The sequence below is a fragment of the Larimichthys crocea genome, chromosome III, assembly GCF_000972845.2.
Source record: "Larimichthys crocea isolate SSNF chromosome III, L_crocea_2.0, whole genome shotgun sequence".
Lineage (NCBI taxonomy): Eukaryota > Metazoa > Chordata > Actinopteri > Sciaenidae > Larimichthys > Larimichthys crocea.
Window position 1 is genome coordinate 989,985 of NC_040013.1, and position 15,081 is coordinate 1,005,065.

Consider the following 15,081-nt stretch of genomic DNA (forward strand, 5'->3'; position numbering starts at 1 on the left):
TGAAAGACACAAAAAAGGGGAAAAAGGTGTTTTTATGCAGGTAGATTTAAAGATTTTTCTCTTTTTCTGTAACGTCAACTTTGTTTTAAATCAAAAGAAACCACGTACACGGTGTATAAAAAAGAAATATTACAGTACTTTACTGTAAATTTATTATTTATTCTGTATAAATTCCCTTGACACATAAATGTGTGAGTGTTGAGTCTTACCTGAGCAGGTGACCTGCTCGTTGGAACAGCTGAAGTCATAAACGAGGACATAAGGAAGGTCGGCGACAGCAGTGCATCCGGGGGCCAATCTGCTGGCTCGGTAACATCTGTCGTGAACCTCACAGCACCTGAGACACACCATGCATGTTCAGAGAGGAGTCCACCAATCAGGAGTGAGAACACTGAAGTGTTTCCTCACCTGTCCAAGTCATCTAGAGGCGTGCCCTTCCCGCCAAAGCCGCACCAGCAGCCGTAGTTATTGTACAGGAACGGGTTCACGCCGGGCTGAGCGCACTGGATCATTGTGCCAAACTGCCACAAGGCTCTGGGCAGCAGAGTGCCGCTGACGGCGTGAGCTGGAGGCGAAAACAGAAGAATGAAGATCGAGTCAAAGAATGAGAACTCACTGACGGCTGAGTCTGTTTCTCACCGGCGAGCAGCAGCAGCAGAGGAGCGGTGAGCTTCATGACTGCAGTCTGAAGGACCTGAACGTCACTGCAGCCTCTTCTTATAGGACGGGAGGTGATAAGACACGAGGGTGGGACTCGAACTCAGACTGTCAACTTGACAGAATTCCTACATCTGGTGAGATTTCTTTATTCGTCTCAACACGTATTTGTAACGCCTCCGGCTACGAGTTTTCTCTGTGGAGAAGCTGCTGAACAGAGTTTAGGGAAAGTGTCAGATACATCTAATTAAACTGGTAGTTTAACGAGGTTTGGTGCTTTGTTCAGGATCAGCGTGCCTAACAGCTGAAACTATACCAAGGTCAAGAAAACAAATGTTAGACTGTATTTTTTATATTTTTGGTTCATGTACGACCTCTGAAACTCGATCATGCAACTGTTTTGTTAATTAAAAATCATAATCTGATCTTCTGTTTCTAAGGAACTCACCTCTGGAGTAAAAATAATCATAATAAACTGTATTTATGAAGTAAAACTGCACAAAGACGTCTTGAGAATCGACCAAACTTCCTTTAAAAAAGTGTTTTTAAGAGTTCAGGTTAGAAACTGGAAAGTTTTTGTCTCCTTCATGTTCAGATTTGTGTGTGTAGATCATCGCTCAGTGTGTAGAGTAACTGTCCAGCAGTCAGCTGTGTCAACACGTTGCGTTCACACCGCTTTCCTGAAGCTGCGTGGTTAAAGTGTGCATGTAAACATACATGTTGCATAATGAGGCACACGTTGGGTGACCACCTCTCTCCAATGTTCAGCTTCATGTTCCTCGTCTGATGAACCGGACTCACGGCTCCTCCTCCAGCACGTCGCTTCGTTTCACTGAATTTTAATTCCCATTTTGTGATTTCTTCAAGCTGTCTCTGTCAAATTAAGCTTGAAAAAATTATCTTTAAAAACAACGTTCAGTCATTTCAACAACATTCCAGCTCGTTAATTAGGTTTTGGACTGACTCCCTCTGATCGGAGCGGTCCATAAGATCAATAAAGGAGAGCAGGCGTCGTCATATTCATGTTTTATTGCCTCACACATACAGAAGCTCTTCATATGATCACGTGATTACAAACATCATTTCCCATGAGGCTTCAGTCTTCCTCTCACGCCGTGGTTTCACAGATGTACTGATACTTCAGGTTACACGCCGCGTCGTTCCACAGCTTGCGTTTTCGTACCTCGGAGGCGTGAAGCTGCCCGCAGTCCTCTCCGTTCACCCTGTAGTCCCAGTCGTCCGGCTGACCGTCATCCCAGAAACTGAACGCAAACGTACAAACAACATTTCACAACGTTTCTTTGTGATTTCTTAAACTTCACGTTTAACGTTTGCGCTCACGTTGCGGTTGAGTTGAAGTTGGTCCCGTCCACCCAGCTCCAGTGTCCCTCGTGTTCCCGCTCCACCAGTCCGATCCAGTAGTTATAGTGGACTTCAACGATTCCTGACAGGTAGTCCTGGAAGAACAATGAAATACAAACATGTCATTTTAAGGCCTGAATGGGGAGCAGAGCCAGTGTCGTGCCAGAACAGGAGCTGGACAATACGTAAGTCAAGCTGTTGTGACCTTGTTGATGTTTGGCTGTTAGCTCTCACCAGTTCCTCCACGTTGTTCAGGACCACCAGGTGTCCTCCAAGTGTCTGACATTGCTTCTCGGCTTCGTTCCAGGTGACGGCGTTGGTGGACAGCAGGTAGCAGCTTCTCTGGAAGGACACCCAGCGCTCGCGACACGTTCCTGCAGAGATGAAGATGCAAGAAACGCCCAGAAAACCCTCCGAGAAATCAGATTTTAACGGTTTAAAGTTGGCTTACCTTTAACAGGGACGAGTTTCTTCACCTGCACGGTCACACCTTTAGATCGGAAAGAAACAACTATCACCTGTATGTCTGCATCATCATCGTCATCATCATCATCTCGTCGCTGAAGAAGTCTCCTGACCTGAAGACGCTTGTCCGATTCTCTCCAGGTGAAGTTTGATGCCAGAGATCTCCTGATTTACCTGAGTGACTGGACACAAAAACACGTTACGCCATCAGACAAACGGCGTTCGTATGAATATAAAAATGTTCACGGCCGTACATTTAATCCCGGTGACCATCAGCAGGATCAACAGCAGCAGCACGAGGACTCCGTACAGGACGTATCCCACCATCCTCCTCAGACCTGTAACCATCCGCAGGTGTTATTTCATGACCTCACGCCCTCATTGACGAGTCACATCACGCGTCGTACCTGTCCGTGGCGTCGTTCTGTCGCCTGCATGGCCCGGGCTGCTGTCAGGTGACCCAAACTGGTGATACTCTGCATCCATTCTGACAGATTCTTCGTTTGATTTAATATAATCTGACAATAAACAGTCCAGAGTTCAACGGCGAGGAAGAGGTCACCTAAATCTGCTTTAGTTAACGATTAACGGCTCGATAAATAACAGACTTCTGTCTTTATGTACAGTTTATTACAAAGATACAGAGCTAATTTCACTTCATACCTCACAGAAGACACATTTTAATATTAAAGTGTTGTTTTTATCTGTAAACAGACGAGTTTAATTTAAGCTGTTTTCAAAGTGTCACACTGATTAAAGCACATTTCTACATGTTTCTATAAAGGTTGAAAACTTTACATCTTAAAGGTGAACTCCAACAAAACCAACGTTCGGGACTCACCGCGATCCACCAGAAAACCTCTGAATGTCTCTGAACTGGACTCTGACCGTGAGACCGCGGACCGTCCTCCCCTTTTAAAGAGAAACGCTGCTGAACCTCAAAATGTTTCCAGGTTGTTCACTCGTTATTTATCCTCGTTAACGGACACAGGAAGTGAGAGGTTGTTTCATTGATATCATGACGTGTACGCACACATTCATTCGTCTGAAAAATTAATGTAACATTTGTGGGACATGACCCCAAAGGTTGTGAACTATCTTATTCTCTGCATTTTAATAGATGGCTATGTTTGTATTAGTTAGCTTTATGTACCAGGCTGTAAACATGTTTATTTCTGCTGTGAAGTTGGACATTTGGACATGGGGACTTATGGAGACTGACTCACTGCTGGAGCCAGCCTCAGGTGGACGTTAGAGGAACTGCAGTTATTGGTACTTCCACATTGGCTTCATTTACCAGCCACAGAGGTTGCTGCTTGGTTGTTAAATTGTTGTTATCTTGTTTTAGCTCATTGTTAATTAAATATTAAATATTAGAAATTCGGGGTGTTGGTTAGCTCAGTTGGTCGAGCAGCCGCCCCGTGTACGAAGGCTCAGTCTTTGCCGCAGAAGTTCAGGGTTCGAATCCGACCTGTGGCTCTTTCCCAAATGTCGTTCCCATCTCTCTCTCTCCGTTACTCTTCAGCTGTCTCTGTCAAAATAAAAAAAGTTTGAAAAGACCAAAAAATATGTCTTAAAAAATTATTGAGTATTATTAGAGCCACAGAGGTTACTACTTTATCTTGTTTTAGTCATTGTTAGCTTGTTGTTAGCTTCTTTTAGCTTGTTGTTAGCCTGTTAGCTTGTTTTAGTTTGTTGTTAGCTTGTTTTAGATTAGATTAGATAGACTTTATTCATCCCACCACGGGGAAATTTACGTGTTACAGCAGCAGAGGAAAGTGAAGCATACACTACAAAATTAGAAAAAAGTAGAAACGGCAAAAAACAAAACAAAAAAAAACACACAATAAACAGACAGAAATATCTATAACCTACAGAATAAACACTAGCTTATTGTTAGCTTGTTTTAGCTCAGTTTGTTGTCTTGTTGTTAGCTTGTTTTAGCATGTTGTTAGCTCGTTGTTAGCTTGTTTTAACATGTTGTTAGCTCGTTGTTAGCTTGCTGTTAGCTCGTTGTTAGCTTGTTGTTAGCTTGTTTTAGCTTGTTGTTAGCTCAGTTGGTTGTCTTGTTGTTAGCTTGTTTTAGCATGTTGTTAGCTTATGTTAGCTCGTTGTTAGCCTGTTGTTAACTTATGTTAGTTCGTTGTTAGCCTGTTGTTATCTTGTTGTTAGCTTGCTGTTAACTCGTTGTTAGCCTGTTGTTAACTTATGTTAGTTCGTTGTTAGCTTGTTGTTAGCTCAGTTGGTTGTCTTGTTGTTAGCTCATTGTTAGCTCGTTTTAGCTTGTTGTTAACTTGTTGTTAGCCTGTTGTTAGCTCAGTTGGTTGTCTTGTTGTTAGCTTGTTGTTAGCTCGTTGTTAGCTTGTTTTTAGCTTGTTAGCTTGTTGTTAGCTCGTTGTTAGCTTGTTTTTAGCTTGTTGTTAACTTGTTTTAGCTTGTTTTAGCTTGTTGTTAACTTGTTTTAGCTTGTTGTTAACTTGTTTTAGCTTGTTGTTAACTTGTTTTAGCCTGTTTTAGCTTGTTGTTAACTTGTTTTAGCTTGTTTTAGCTTGTTGTTAACTTGTTGTTAACTTGTTTTAGCTTGTTGTTAACTTGTTGTTAACTTGTTGTTAACTTGTTTTAGCTTGTTGTTAACTTGTTGTTAACTTGTTTTAGCTTGTTTTAGCTTGTTGTTAACTTGTTTTAGCTTGTTGTTAACTTGTTGTTAACTTGTTTTAGCTTGTTGTTAACTTGTTTTAGCTTGTTGTTAACTTGTTTTAGCTTGTTTTAGCTTGTTGTTAACTTGTTTTAGCTTGTTTTAGCTTGTTGTTAACTTGTTGTTAACTTGTTTTAGCTTGTTGTTAACTTGTTGTTAACTTGTTGTTAACTTGTTTTAGCTTGTTGTTAACTTGTTGTTAACTTGTTTTAGCTTGTTTTAGCTTGTTGTTAACTTGTTTTAGCTTGTTGTTAACTTGTTGTTAACTTGTTTTAGCTTGTTGTTAACTTGTTTTAGCTTGTTGTTAACTTGTTTTAGCTTGTTTTAGCTTGTTGTTAGCTTGTTTTAGCTTGTTTTTAGCCTGTTGTTAGCTTGTTTTAGCTCGTTGTTGTTAGCTCGTTGTTAGCTCGTTGTTAGCTCAGTACAGTTGTCATGAACGGGGAAATTAGCTACAGAGACCAAAACTGTTTTTTGTACCAGGCTGTAAACATGTTTATTTCTGCTGTGAAGTTGGACATTTGGACATGGGGACTTATGGAGACTGACTCACTGCTGGAGCCAGCCTCAGGTGGACGTTAGAGGAACTGCAGCTTCAGTCAAAATCATGCAGACTAACTTTATTCAGTGTAATTAAAATATTAAATAATAATTAATCATTTTTTGTTAATTTGTGTTTTTATAATTTCTCTGGTTTCCCGTTAAGTCGCGCTGTGTCGCCGCCTCATGACGCGGCCTCGCCGTCACGTGACCCCTGTCTTTACAAGGTGCTTCCGGTCCCCGGCTCTCTCAGACAGGAAAATGGCGGCTCTGGCTCGGCTCTCTCAGGCGCTCCGGGTTCCGCTCCGGTCTGTGACCCGGTCTCCGCTGAACCGGGACCGGCGGCAGCTCTCTGCGGCGGCGGGACACGGACACGGCGAACACTCCGGTAACTTTCCCGCGTTTGACTCGTGTCGGTTGTTTTACGACAGTTTGTCTCAGTTTGTCGCAGTGACCTTGCTCCTGTGTTAGCATTAGCCGTTAGCTCGACGACTTTGAGCTGCAAACAGACAACAAACACCAAGACTACGACAAGACTAAAGACTAAAGACTACGACAAGACTAAAGACTACGACTGTCTAAACACCAAGACTACGACAAGACTAAAGACTAAAGACTGCGACAAGACTAAAGACTAAAGACTACGACTGTCTAAACACCAAGACTACGACAAGACTAAAGACTGCTTAAAGACTGAAGACTACGACTGTCTAAACACTAAGACTACGACAAGACTAAAGACTACAACAAGACTACGGTCTAAAGACTACGACAAGACTAAAGACTAAAGACTACGACTGTCTAAACACCAAGACTACGACAAGACTAAAGACTACGACAAGACTGAAGACTAAAGACTACGACTACAACCTAAAGACTACAACCTAAAGACTACGACTACGACCTAAAGACTACAACCTAAAGACTGCGACCTAAAGACTACGACCTAAAGACTACGACTACGACCTAAAGACTACGACCTAAAGACTGCGACCTAAAGACTACAACCTAAAGACTACAACCTAAAGACTGCGACTACGACCTAAAGACTACAACCTAAAGACTGCGACCTAAAGACTACGACTGCCTAAAACTAGTGACTAAAGACTGAAGACTGCCTAAAGCTACGACTGACCTAGGACAAGGACTATGACTACAACGAACTATAAAAAAAAGAAAGACTGAGACTACAACCTAACAGACTATGAACCTTAAAGACTGACCGAAAGACTAAGACTGATGACCTAAACAGCATGAAGTCTCCAGGTTGACTTAATTAGTTTTAATTGAAAAATTAAACGTGGACGTAGCCTGCAGGCTAAAGTTAGCGTCATGATGTTTAAACTCTTTAAAACGTAAAAATACAAAATAAAACTATAAACGTGCAGACACGAGATCTGCAGCTTTATAGAATCTATAGATTTTAAAACACATGTTTTATGAAGAAAACGGAAAAGAGGACAACTGAAATATTTCACATATTTTGTTTCTTTCATTTTTTTTTGGTCTTTTATTTTGTAAATGAGGTTTAACAAATTACAAGGGGTGGAACCTGAAAATGTGAACGATGTCATCGCTCATTTAAATGCTCAGATTAAAACAAATCAACAATACAGAGCGTCACTGATCCGCCGACTCTCAGTTCCTCTCTGATCAGCATGTGTGGTTCCCGTCTGATCGTTTATTGATCTGATGCGTGCTCGTTAATCTGACGACTGAACACGGAGTACTTTGACGCATTCATCTGACTCAAGTGTAAACGTTCTGTCATCTCTGTTTTTAGTCTTTCTGTGACAGGAAACTAAATATTTGACGTCACCTTGAACCTTTTTCTGAACCAAACTGTGACTGAACCACGCGAGAAACATCTTCCATCATCTGCACAGTGTCTGATGATAAAGATTTCAGCTCGTACAGAGAAAATACTTCACATCAGTTTCTGTCACAGAGACAAAAAGCAGAAATCTTCAAGTTTCAGGAGCTGAAATAAATCTGAGCAGTTTTAATTTGAAGTCAGAACTTCCCTCTCCTGACTGACGTGTCGTTCTTTCAGTCTGACCTTCTGTCCGTCTTGTCGTGTTGCAGCTAAGACCTGGAAGATTCTGACCTTCGTGGTGGCTCTGGCCCTGGTGTCGCCGTGTGCATGCTGAACATGTACCTGAAGGAGCAGCAGCAAAGCCATGGAGCAGCGAGTTTCATCCCGTACACCCACCTCCGCATCGCTCCAAGGTCGGACCTCAGCTCAAAGTACCAATGAAAACGCCGCCTCTGTGTGGTGGTGTGTCGTGCTGACGGTGTCGTGTGTTTGATTCCTCACAGCGCTTCCCGTGGGGAGACGGCAACAAATCTCTGTTCCACAACCCTCACCTTAACGCTCTCCCTGACGGCTACGAGGGCCACGACGAGTGAAGCCCTCCGGACCAGACGGACCTCACCGGGCCAGGGACCCAGCCGGTCACCCGCCTTCACCCTCCTCAGATAGTTACTGGAACCACACCTCACCCTCCGTTTACTCTCCATGTTTGTGTTGTTTACCTCCGTGCTCCGTCATGGAGCACCCGAAACCAACTCCGACCACCAAACAAAAATGTCTGCTTATAACTTGACTTAAATTAAAGTAACTATATTACCTCCAGCACGCCTGGTTCTTCTTGTAGACAGGAAACACAGCCGACTCGCTGCAGTAAAAGCACCAGACAGGTGACGTCATCCGTCACCTTGAGTTTGATGACACAGAAGTTACATTTATTTTATTCAAACTGAAAGAAAAAATGAGAAGTCACTCCACCAGACTGAGGTTTATTAAAGTTATTTCATGTTTTTTCAGCAAAACTGTTGGTGTGACGTCAGATTAAGAAGTCTGGATGATCACAATCTGATTAAAACAATTAATTTAGAGCCACCTGTAATCAAACAACTGGCTGTAAGTCACATCAGGTCGTTTCCTCAGCGCAAGCTCCATGAAACCAAATACAACAATAAACATTTAATGAGTTATTTAACTCTGTCTTTATTATCAAGCTGCAGGTTACAGTGTTAAATCATATTCAGAAGAGTAGACAAAATATTAGAAAACTCCTCTGATCTATGTGTGTATATTATATGTTATTATATATAGTGTGTATATAGTATATATGTGTGTGTATATATGTATATATATAGTATGTGTATATGTTGTATATAATAATATGTAATTTATATGTTGTTTTGATAATAAGAGATAGTGTATGTTATGATAGATATATGTGGTGTATATATATATAATGTATGTGTATATTATATGGATGTGAATATATATATATTATATATAGAATATATGTATGTATCTTATATATATGTATGTATATAGTATGTTTATAGATTATATATTGTATATATAGATGATATATATACTCTTATCTCTAGTTTCTGTCTGTGTTGTTTATATATATATCTTGTATGTATGTATGTCTATGTATATTATCTATGTATATATACTATATGATCTCTCTATATGTTTTTGTCTGTATATATCTATACTGTCTGTCGTATATATATATACTATATATGGTTGTGCTATGTACTGTATATGTATCTTATAGTATATATATTCTATATATATAATCATCTATATATATATATACTTATCATACATACATACATATATATATCTGTCTCTATGTATGTATATTTTATATTTACACTTACCAGCAGGCTGTGACCCAATCCTCGTCACTCCCGGTGTATATATCCATGTTTCTATATATAACCACTGATGTTCACTTATTAGAACTCTGATATAAATTCATGAAGCTCGACACTGTCAGTTTAAATGTTTATTATTGGTTGTCCTGCTGTTGAACAGGGACTGTATTATATATTTATATTGTGTTCTAATATTCTGGCCATCTCATGTTTGTAAACAACACTGATGTATATAACATAAGAGAAGATGATTATTGTTATAGCTTTATCTACAGGAGCATATGTACATGTATGTACAAAATATATATTTATATTTTTAATTTAAAACTATTCTGTGGTGGATGAATGTAACCATTTCCAAATAAAACAAAATCCAACCTGTTCAGGTAACAGAGGTCTTTAAATATTTACTAAAAGTCATAATAAATAAAAACAGAATAATAAATAATATAAATGAATTAAAACAGTCAAATATAAATTAATAATATGTTAATTATCTCTTATTAAACTTATTAACGGTTAATAAGACGCGCGTGACCCGCCCCACGTGAACTCTTTCAGCCGCAGACCCCGCCTCCTCCACGTGAGCGCGCCTTAAGCTGAATATTAAATCCGGGTTAACAAAGCGCGCGCTGGATATCCGGCTTCACCTGCCGTCCCCTCGTGCCGGCTTCCGTACACGGACCGCACCGTGATGACCGCACGTGAGCGCGCGCGGCGGGACGGACCGGCGCGCGGGTTCGAGCCGGGTTCGATGACTAAACCCAGCTTCAAAGGCTCGGAGAACTGCGCGCGCACCCGCTCAGCACGGGAAGGGAGGTAATCGAGCACAGAGCAGATGAGTGTGACAGAGGTGAGTTCAAACATCAGACTCGCAGGTTTCTGTTTCTGTGTTTTCCGTGTTTCTGTGTTTTTATGTTTCTATGTTTCTGTGTTTCCGTTTCCGTCACCTTCTCCGTCGTTCCACAGGACGTCTACGCGATGGAAGAAAACACGAGCGAGCTCTCTTCACCCAAAGAGCAGGAACTCTCTTAAGGTCGTATGAAGAAGAGAGAGAGTCCTGACCGCCAAGTCCAACACGACCACGGCCTCCAAACTCCGAGAGGAAGCCTGGCAGAGGATCGCAGACAAGATCAACGCGTAAGAAGAAACTTCAGGAACCTGAATCCACGTGACAAAGTTCAGGCACCAAATGTTTGTTTTTTGTCTCGGACACGCTCAGATTGTGACAGACAGTCGATCAATAACATCCCCAGTGAAGTCTGCACGGAGCCGATGTCAGGGTGGATCCTCTGGAGAAACCTGATGGTCAGGTAGATCCTCTGGAGAACATTGATGGTCAGGGTGGATCCTCTGGAGAACCTGATGGTCAGGGTGGTTCCTCTGGAGAACCTTGATGGTCAGGTGGATCCTCTGAAGGAACCTTGATGGTCAGGGTGGATCCTCTGGAGAACCTTGATGGTCAGGGTGGTTCTCTGGAGAACCTGATGGTCAGGGTGGATCCTCTGGAGAAACCTTGATGGTCAGGGTGGATCCTCTGGAGAACATTGATGGTCAGGGTGGTTCCTCTGGAGAACCTTGATGGTCAGGGTGGTTCCTCTAGAGAACCTTGATGGTCAGGGTGGTTCCTCTGAAGGAACCTTGATGGTCAGGGTGGTTCCTCTAGAGAACCTTGATAGTCAGGGTGGATCCTCTGGAGAACATTGATGGTCAGGGTGGTTCCTCTAGAGAACCTTGATGGTCAGGGTGTTTCCTCTGGAGAACCTTGAGGCAGGGTGATCCCGTGAAGGAACTGATGGTCAGGGTGGTTCCTCTAGAGAACCTTGATAGTCCGGGTGGATCTCTGGAGAACATTGATGTCAGGGTGGTTTCCTCTAGAGAACATTGATGGTCAGGGTGGTCCTCTAGAGAACCTGATGGTCAGGGTGGATCCTCGGAAGAACTTGATGGTCAGGGTGGTTCCTCTAGAGAACCTTGATGGTCAGGGTGGATCCTCTGGAGAACCTTGATGGTCAGGATGGTTCCTCTGAAGGAACCTTGATGGTCAGGGTGGTTCCTCTGGAGAACCTTGATGGTCAGGGTGGATCCTCTGGAGAACATTGATGGTCAGGGTGTTCCTCTAAGAACTTGATGGTCAAGGTGGAAATCCTCTGGAGAACCTGATGGTCAGGGTGGATTCCTCTGAGGAACCTTGATGGTCAGGGTAGAATCCCTGAAGACCTTGATGGTCAGGGTGGTTCCTCTTGAGGAACCTTTGATGTGTCAGGGTAGAAGCCTCCTGAAGGAACTTGATGGCAGGGTGTTCCTCTGGAGAACCTTGAGGTCAGGGTGGATCCTCTTGAGGAACCTTGATGGTCAGGGTAGATCCTCTGAAGGAACCTTGATGGTCAGGGTGGTTCCTCTTGAGGAACCTTGATGGTCAGGGTAGATCCTCTGAAGGAACCTTGATGGTCAGGGTGGATCCTTGGAGAACCATAAGAAATCAACCAAAAAATAGCCAAACAACCATCTCACTGGAGTCTCATGGTTGTTTGGTTATTTTTGGTGATCTGTAGCACCTCCCAGAGGAGAAGAGGTGGAACAGGTTGAGTCCAGGGTCTGTTTGGGTCCTGACTCCAGACATGTAGAAGTCCTGACTGGAGGTCTGCTCCGGTCCTGACTGTCCATCCTTGTCCCGTTTGGTGGCTGATCCAAAAAGGACAGTGATAGACGATGTAGAGCTGGATCAGTAGCTCCTTCAGCAGGTTAAAATCCTCCAATCTGAGTCCGTCAGAGACAAAACACAAACTCTACTTTTGACTCATCTCACGGCGTCCTTCTACATCTGGGACTCGTCTTTCTTCAGGGTGTCGGGACAGCGGCTACAAGCGCTCGTGGCAGCAGGTGAGGTCAAACATAAAAACATCGTTCAAAACAGGTACATGTCTCCGTCTTTATGAGTCATCGCGTCAGCCGAGCGTCTTGACTCTCTGATCTGTCCAAACAGCCAAAAAGAAAGACGAGCCGAGGTCCGAGGGGAGAAGGGCGGTCCACAACGCCGTCCCTGACCTCGGCGGAGGACGACGTCCTGCAGGCACAAAGACGGCGGGCTGAGGATGGAGGTCGTGCCCGGAGGGGCGTGTATTGAACCGCTGACGGGGTCGGACAGCTCCTTCATCAGCGGTAGGTGAACTTCTGTTTGTAACCCCGTCAGGAGTTCCTCACCTCATTCAACCTCCTTCAACCTCCAAACAGTCTCAGGCCACCCTGTCCTCCTCCTGCCCGTAACGAAGGCCGAACCAGAGAGTCGAGCAGCGACGAGACGGACCGTCAGCGACGCTCAGTTTTGAAGCCGTGGAGTTCCTCGAAAACATCTGTGAATGTTTAAAGTCTGTAGATCTCTAAAGTCTGGGCTTTGTTGCAGAGAGTTGACAGCAGCAGCTTTCCGGAGAAGACCAGCTCGGCATGCGCGGCCTCGACCGCGACTCAGGGCGCTTGAGGTGCAGTTCATCGTGTCCGGTCGAAGGTTTAAACGAATAAAGAACGCACGTGAGAAGACGTGATGTTCTATCGTTTGTTTCAGAAACAGACGCAAGACTTCGGCGCTTACTGCTGCTACCTCAGAAGGACGATCGAGAACCGCGAGCAGCAGATGGCGTTCGAGCGCTGAAGATGAGAGAAGAGCTGGAAGAAAGAATCTTATTCACGGACAAACAGCTGATGTGAGAACGTGTTATTATATTTAAAGTTATCGAAACAGTTTTTGATTCGTTAAGTCAGACAGGTTCAATAACCACGCCTCAGTCAACGGTCAATTTTCAACCCTGAGGAACGCGACTCACAGAGGACTTCAAGGAGAGTGAGATGGTAGACCGGCGCGGTCGGTGCGGTGTCGACAGTACTGCTTAGGCTGTTGTGGTTCCAGAGTCCGTCTGCTGGTCACAACCTCACGATGGTCAACAAGCTTTGGTCATGACTCAGACAGTGAGGAGGTGCACCATCTGGGGGAACCTCGGGATCCTTCAGGAGGATGCTGGAACAAACCGCGACAACGACCCGACCCGGCAGTAAGAAGAAGAAACGGAGATGCCCCATGAGGGTTTCAGGTCACCAGTCTTTCGCAATGTTTTGCTTTCTTGGACTTTGTGCGCTCCTGAACTCTTTGAGTTTTGTCTCAGTTGGACCCAACCTGACCGGTTGTGCGGTATTTATATTTACACAGTTTGCTGATTTTTAAATGTATTTATATGTTGTATCATGTTTTTAGCTTAGTTTAACTTTCACACTAACACAAAATATCCATGTTTATTTTTAAATGTTTTTAGCCACTAATTTGAGCGTTGTTGTTTAAAATATTTTTTATTTCGTTTTTTATGTTAATATGAGTATTTGTTGTTTTGTGTTATCAGTTTTTTTTATTATTATTCCTGTGTTTAATTTCATGTGAAGAATATTAAAATGATTTTTACATGATTTAAGGTGTCAGTCTGAAACGGAGCCAAAAGGCGGACATTTGTTTACAGTCCCAGACCCGGTCCAGGATTTAACCGGGGACTCCACTTCAAGTGCAACCGGACGTGTCCCGCACGTCCCCGCACCGAGCAGCGGGTCCGGTCTGATCCGGATCCAATCCCGCCACGGCGCGCGTCAGGCGCGGCGCGTGCTCGCGGTTCACTGTGGGAAGGCAGCATCGATCGAGCGTCGTAAAACGTGATTTCATCACCGCAATATTAATATTATTTATATTATTATTGGATGCTCATATGTAGTTACGTGCGTCATGGGTTGTTTAAAACTCCAATGAAACTTTTATCGTTGATAAAACTCTGAACGATCCCACCTGACATTAATGTGCTTTTATTATTTTCTGAGTAATATAATGAATAATAAGAAGAAATAGAAAGCAATTATAATATATAATAAAGTACGTCACTGTGTACAAAGCCCCGCTGCTGTATGTGACGTCTCCAAAACACTTTTTATACCAGTTTTTTTGTTACCAGCAGCTGCCAACACAGTCAGTGAGACAGTCAAGAAAACAAAACTTTAACAATATATACACATGTGTAAATAACCGTATTAAATAAAACCCAGTGACAGTGAACTATGCAGTATGTAAATCTAAAAAACCTTCTAAAGAGAACACACTGATGATTTAAAGAAACGTCCTTTATGGTCCATGTGTTTATGGTTTTTTTAACAGCTGGTTTTCAGGTTCTGTTTTTTCCGATTTTGCAAAACACTTGATATTGAATCATCTGCAGTTTGCTATGAACAATAAAAGTGTTGAAGCAGTGCAGAGTACAACGGTTAAGGTATAAGAGTAGATAGTGTAATCGTTACATCTGTATCAGAAATCAGAAACACTTTAATAATCCACGGAGGAAAATTATTGTTTATTTACAATACTGCAGGTATACAACATATGTTAAACAGGAACTCAGCTATTAAGAACTAATATATAATTTCATATATATAATATATATATATATATATATATATATAGTTTGGCTGTCCAAAATTAACGCTTTCATTTTATATTTCCCTCCTATTTCTTTTTTCTATTGCACTGTGCATGTTTGCACCATAAGCCAATAAAATGAAATGCTTTAAATATGACTTTCCTGTTTATGTCTACATAATTTGAATCAGTTTTACTAAATAAATATTGATTACAAGTTCCAGTTCAGAAAAATCATGAA

The 15,081-nt window shown here is 42.6% G+C and overlaps 3 protein-coding genes across 4 annotated transcripts in view; 1 reads left to right on the forward strand and 2 right to left on the reverse strand.

The window, feature by feature from the left end:
• Positions 1–756, reverse strand: part of pla2g1b (phospholipase A2, group IB (pancreas)) — a 2,316-nt gene extending 1,560 nt beyond the window's left edge. The window contains exons 1-3 of the mRNA XM_027277507.1: positions 640–756; positions 409–565; positions 210–337 (exon numbers count right to left, since the gene is read on the reverse strand). Of these exons, the coding sequence (XP_027133308.1) occupies positions 210–337; positions 409–565; positions 640–676 (322 nt within the window). The 5' untranslated portion in view covers positions 677–756. The remainder of the gene's footprint in view (positions 1–209; positions 338–408; positions 566–639) is intronic.
• cox6a1 (cytochrome c oxidase subunit 6A1) overlaps positions 676–15,081 on the forward strand; it is a 17,147-nt gene continuing 2,741 nt past the window's right edge. Inside the window, exons 1-2 of the mRNA XM_010754281.3 lie at positions 676–794; positions 5,883–6,104. Of these exons, the coding sequence (XP_010752583.3) occupies positions 5,903–6,104 (202 nt within the window). The 5' untranslated portion in view covers positions 676–794; positions 5,883–5,902. The remainder of the gene's footprint in view (positions 795–5,882; positions 6,105–15,081) is intronic.
• Positions 1,672–3,480, reverse strand: asgrl1 (asialoglycoprotein receptor-like 1). 2 transcript variants are annotated; one of them, XM_027277505.1, is made up of 8 exons: positions 3,326–3,480; positions 2,892–3,002; positions 2,739–2,822; positions 2,598–2,666; positions 2,471–2,509; positions 2,254–2,393; positions 1,999–2,114; positions 1,672–1,919 (listed from the first exon to the last, which is right to left on the reverse strand). In XM_027277505.1, the coding sequence occupies exons 2-8, from the start codon at positions 2,968–2,970 to the stop codon at positions 1,766–1,768; spliced, it is 681 nt and encodes a 226-aa protein (XP_027133306.1). In that variant the 5' UTR covers positions 2,971–3,002; positions 3,326–3,480; the 3' UTR covers positions 1,672–1,765. The 2 variants fall into 2 exon arrangements, with proteins under 2 accessions (XP_027133306.1, XP_027133307.1); XM_027277506.1 differs by having other exon boundaries at positions 2,892–2,984; positions 3,283–3,480.

Excerpts from the sequence above, each read along its gene's own strand:
- asgrl1 (XM_027277505.1), bottom strand. The coding sequence starts at position 2,970 with ATGGATGCAGAGTATCACCAGTTTGGGTCACCTGACAGCAGCCCGGGC. Across the intron at positions 2,510-2,597 it reads AATCGGACAAGCGTCTTCAG|GTGTGACCGTGCAGGTGAAG; the intron begins GTCAGGAGACTT and ends TCCGATCTAAAG. Across the intron at positions 1,920-1,998 it reads AACTTCAACTCAACCGCAAC|TTTCTGGGATGACGGTCAGC; the intron begins GTGAGCGCAAAC and ends GTTTGCGTTCAG.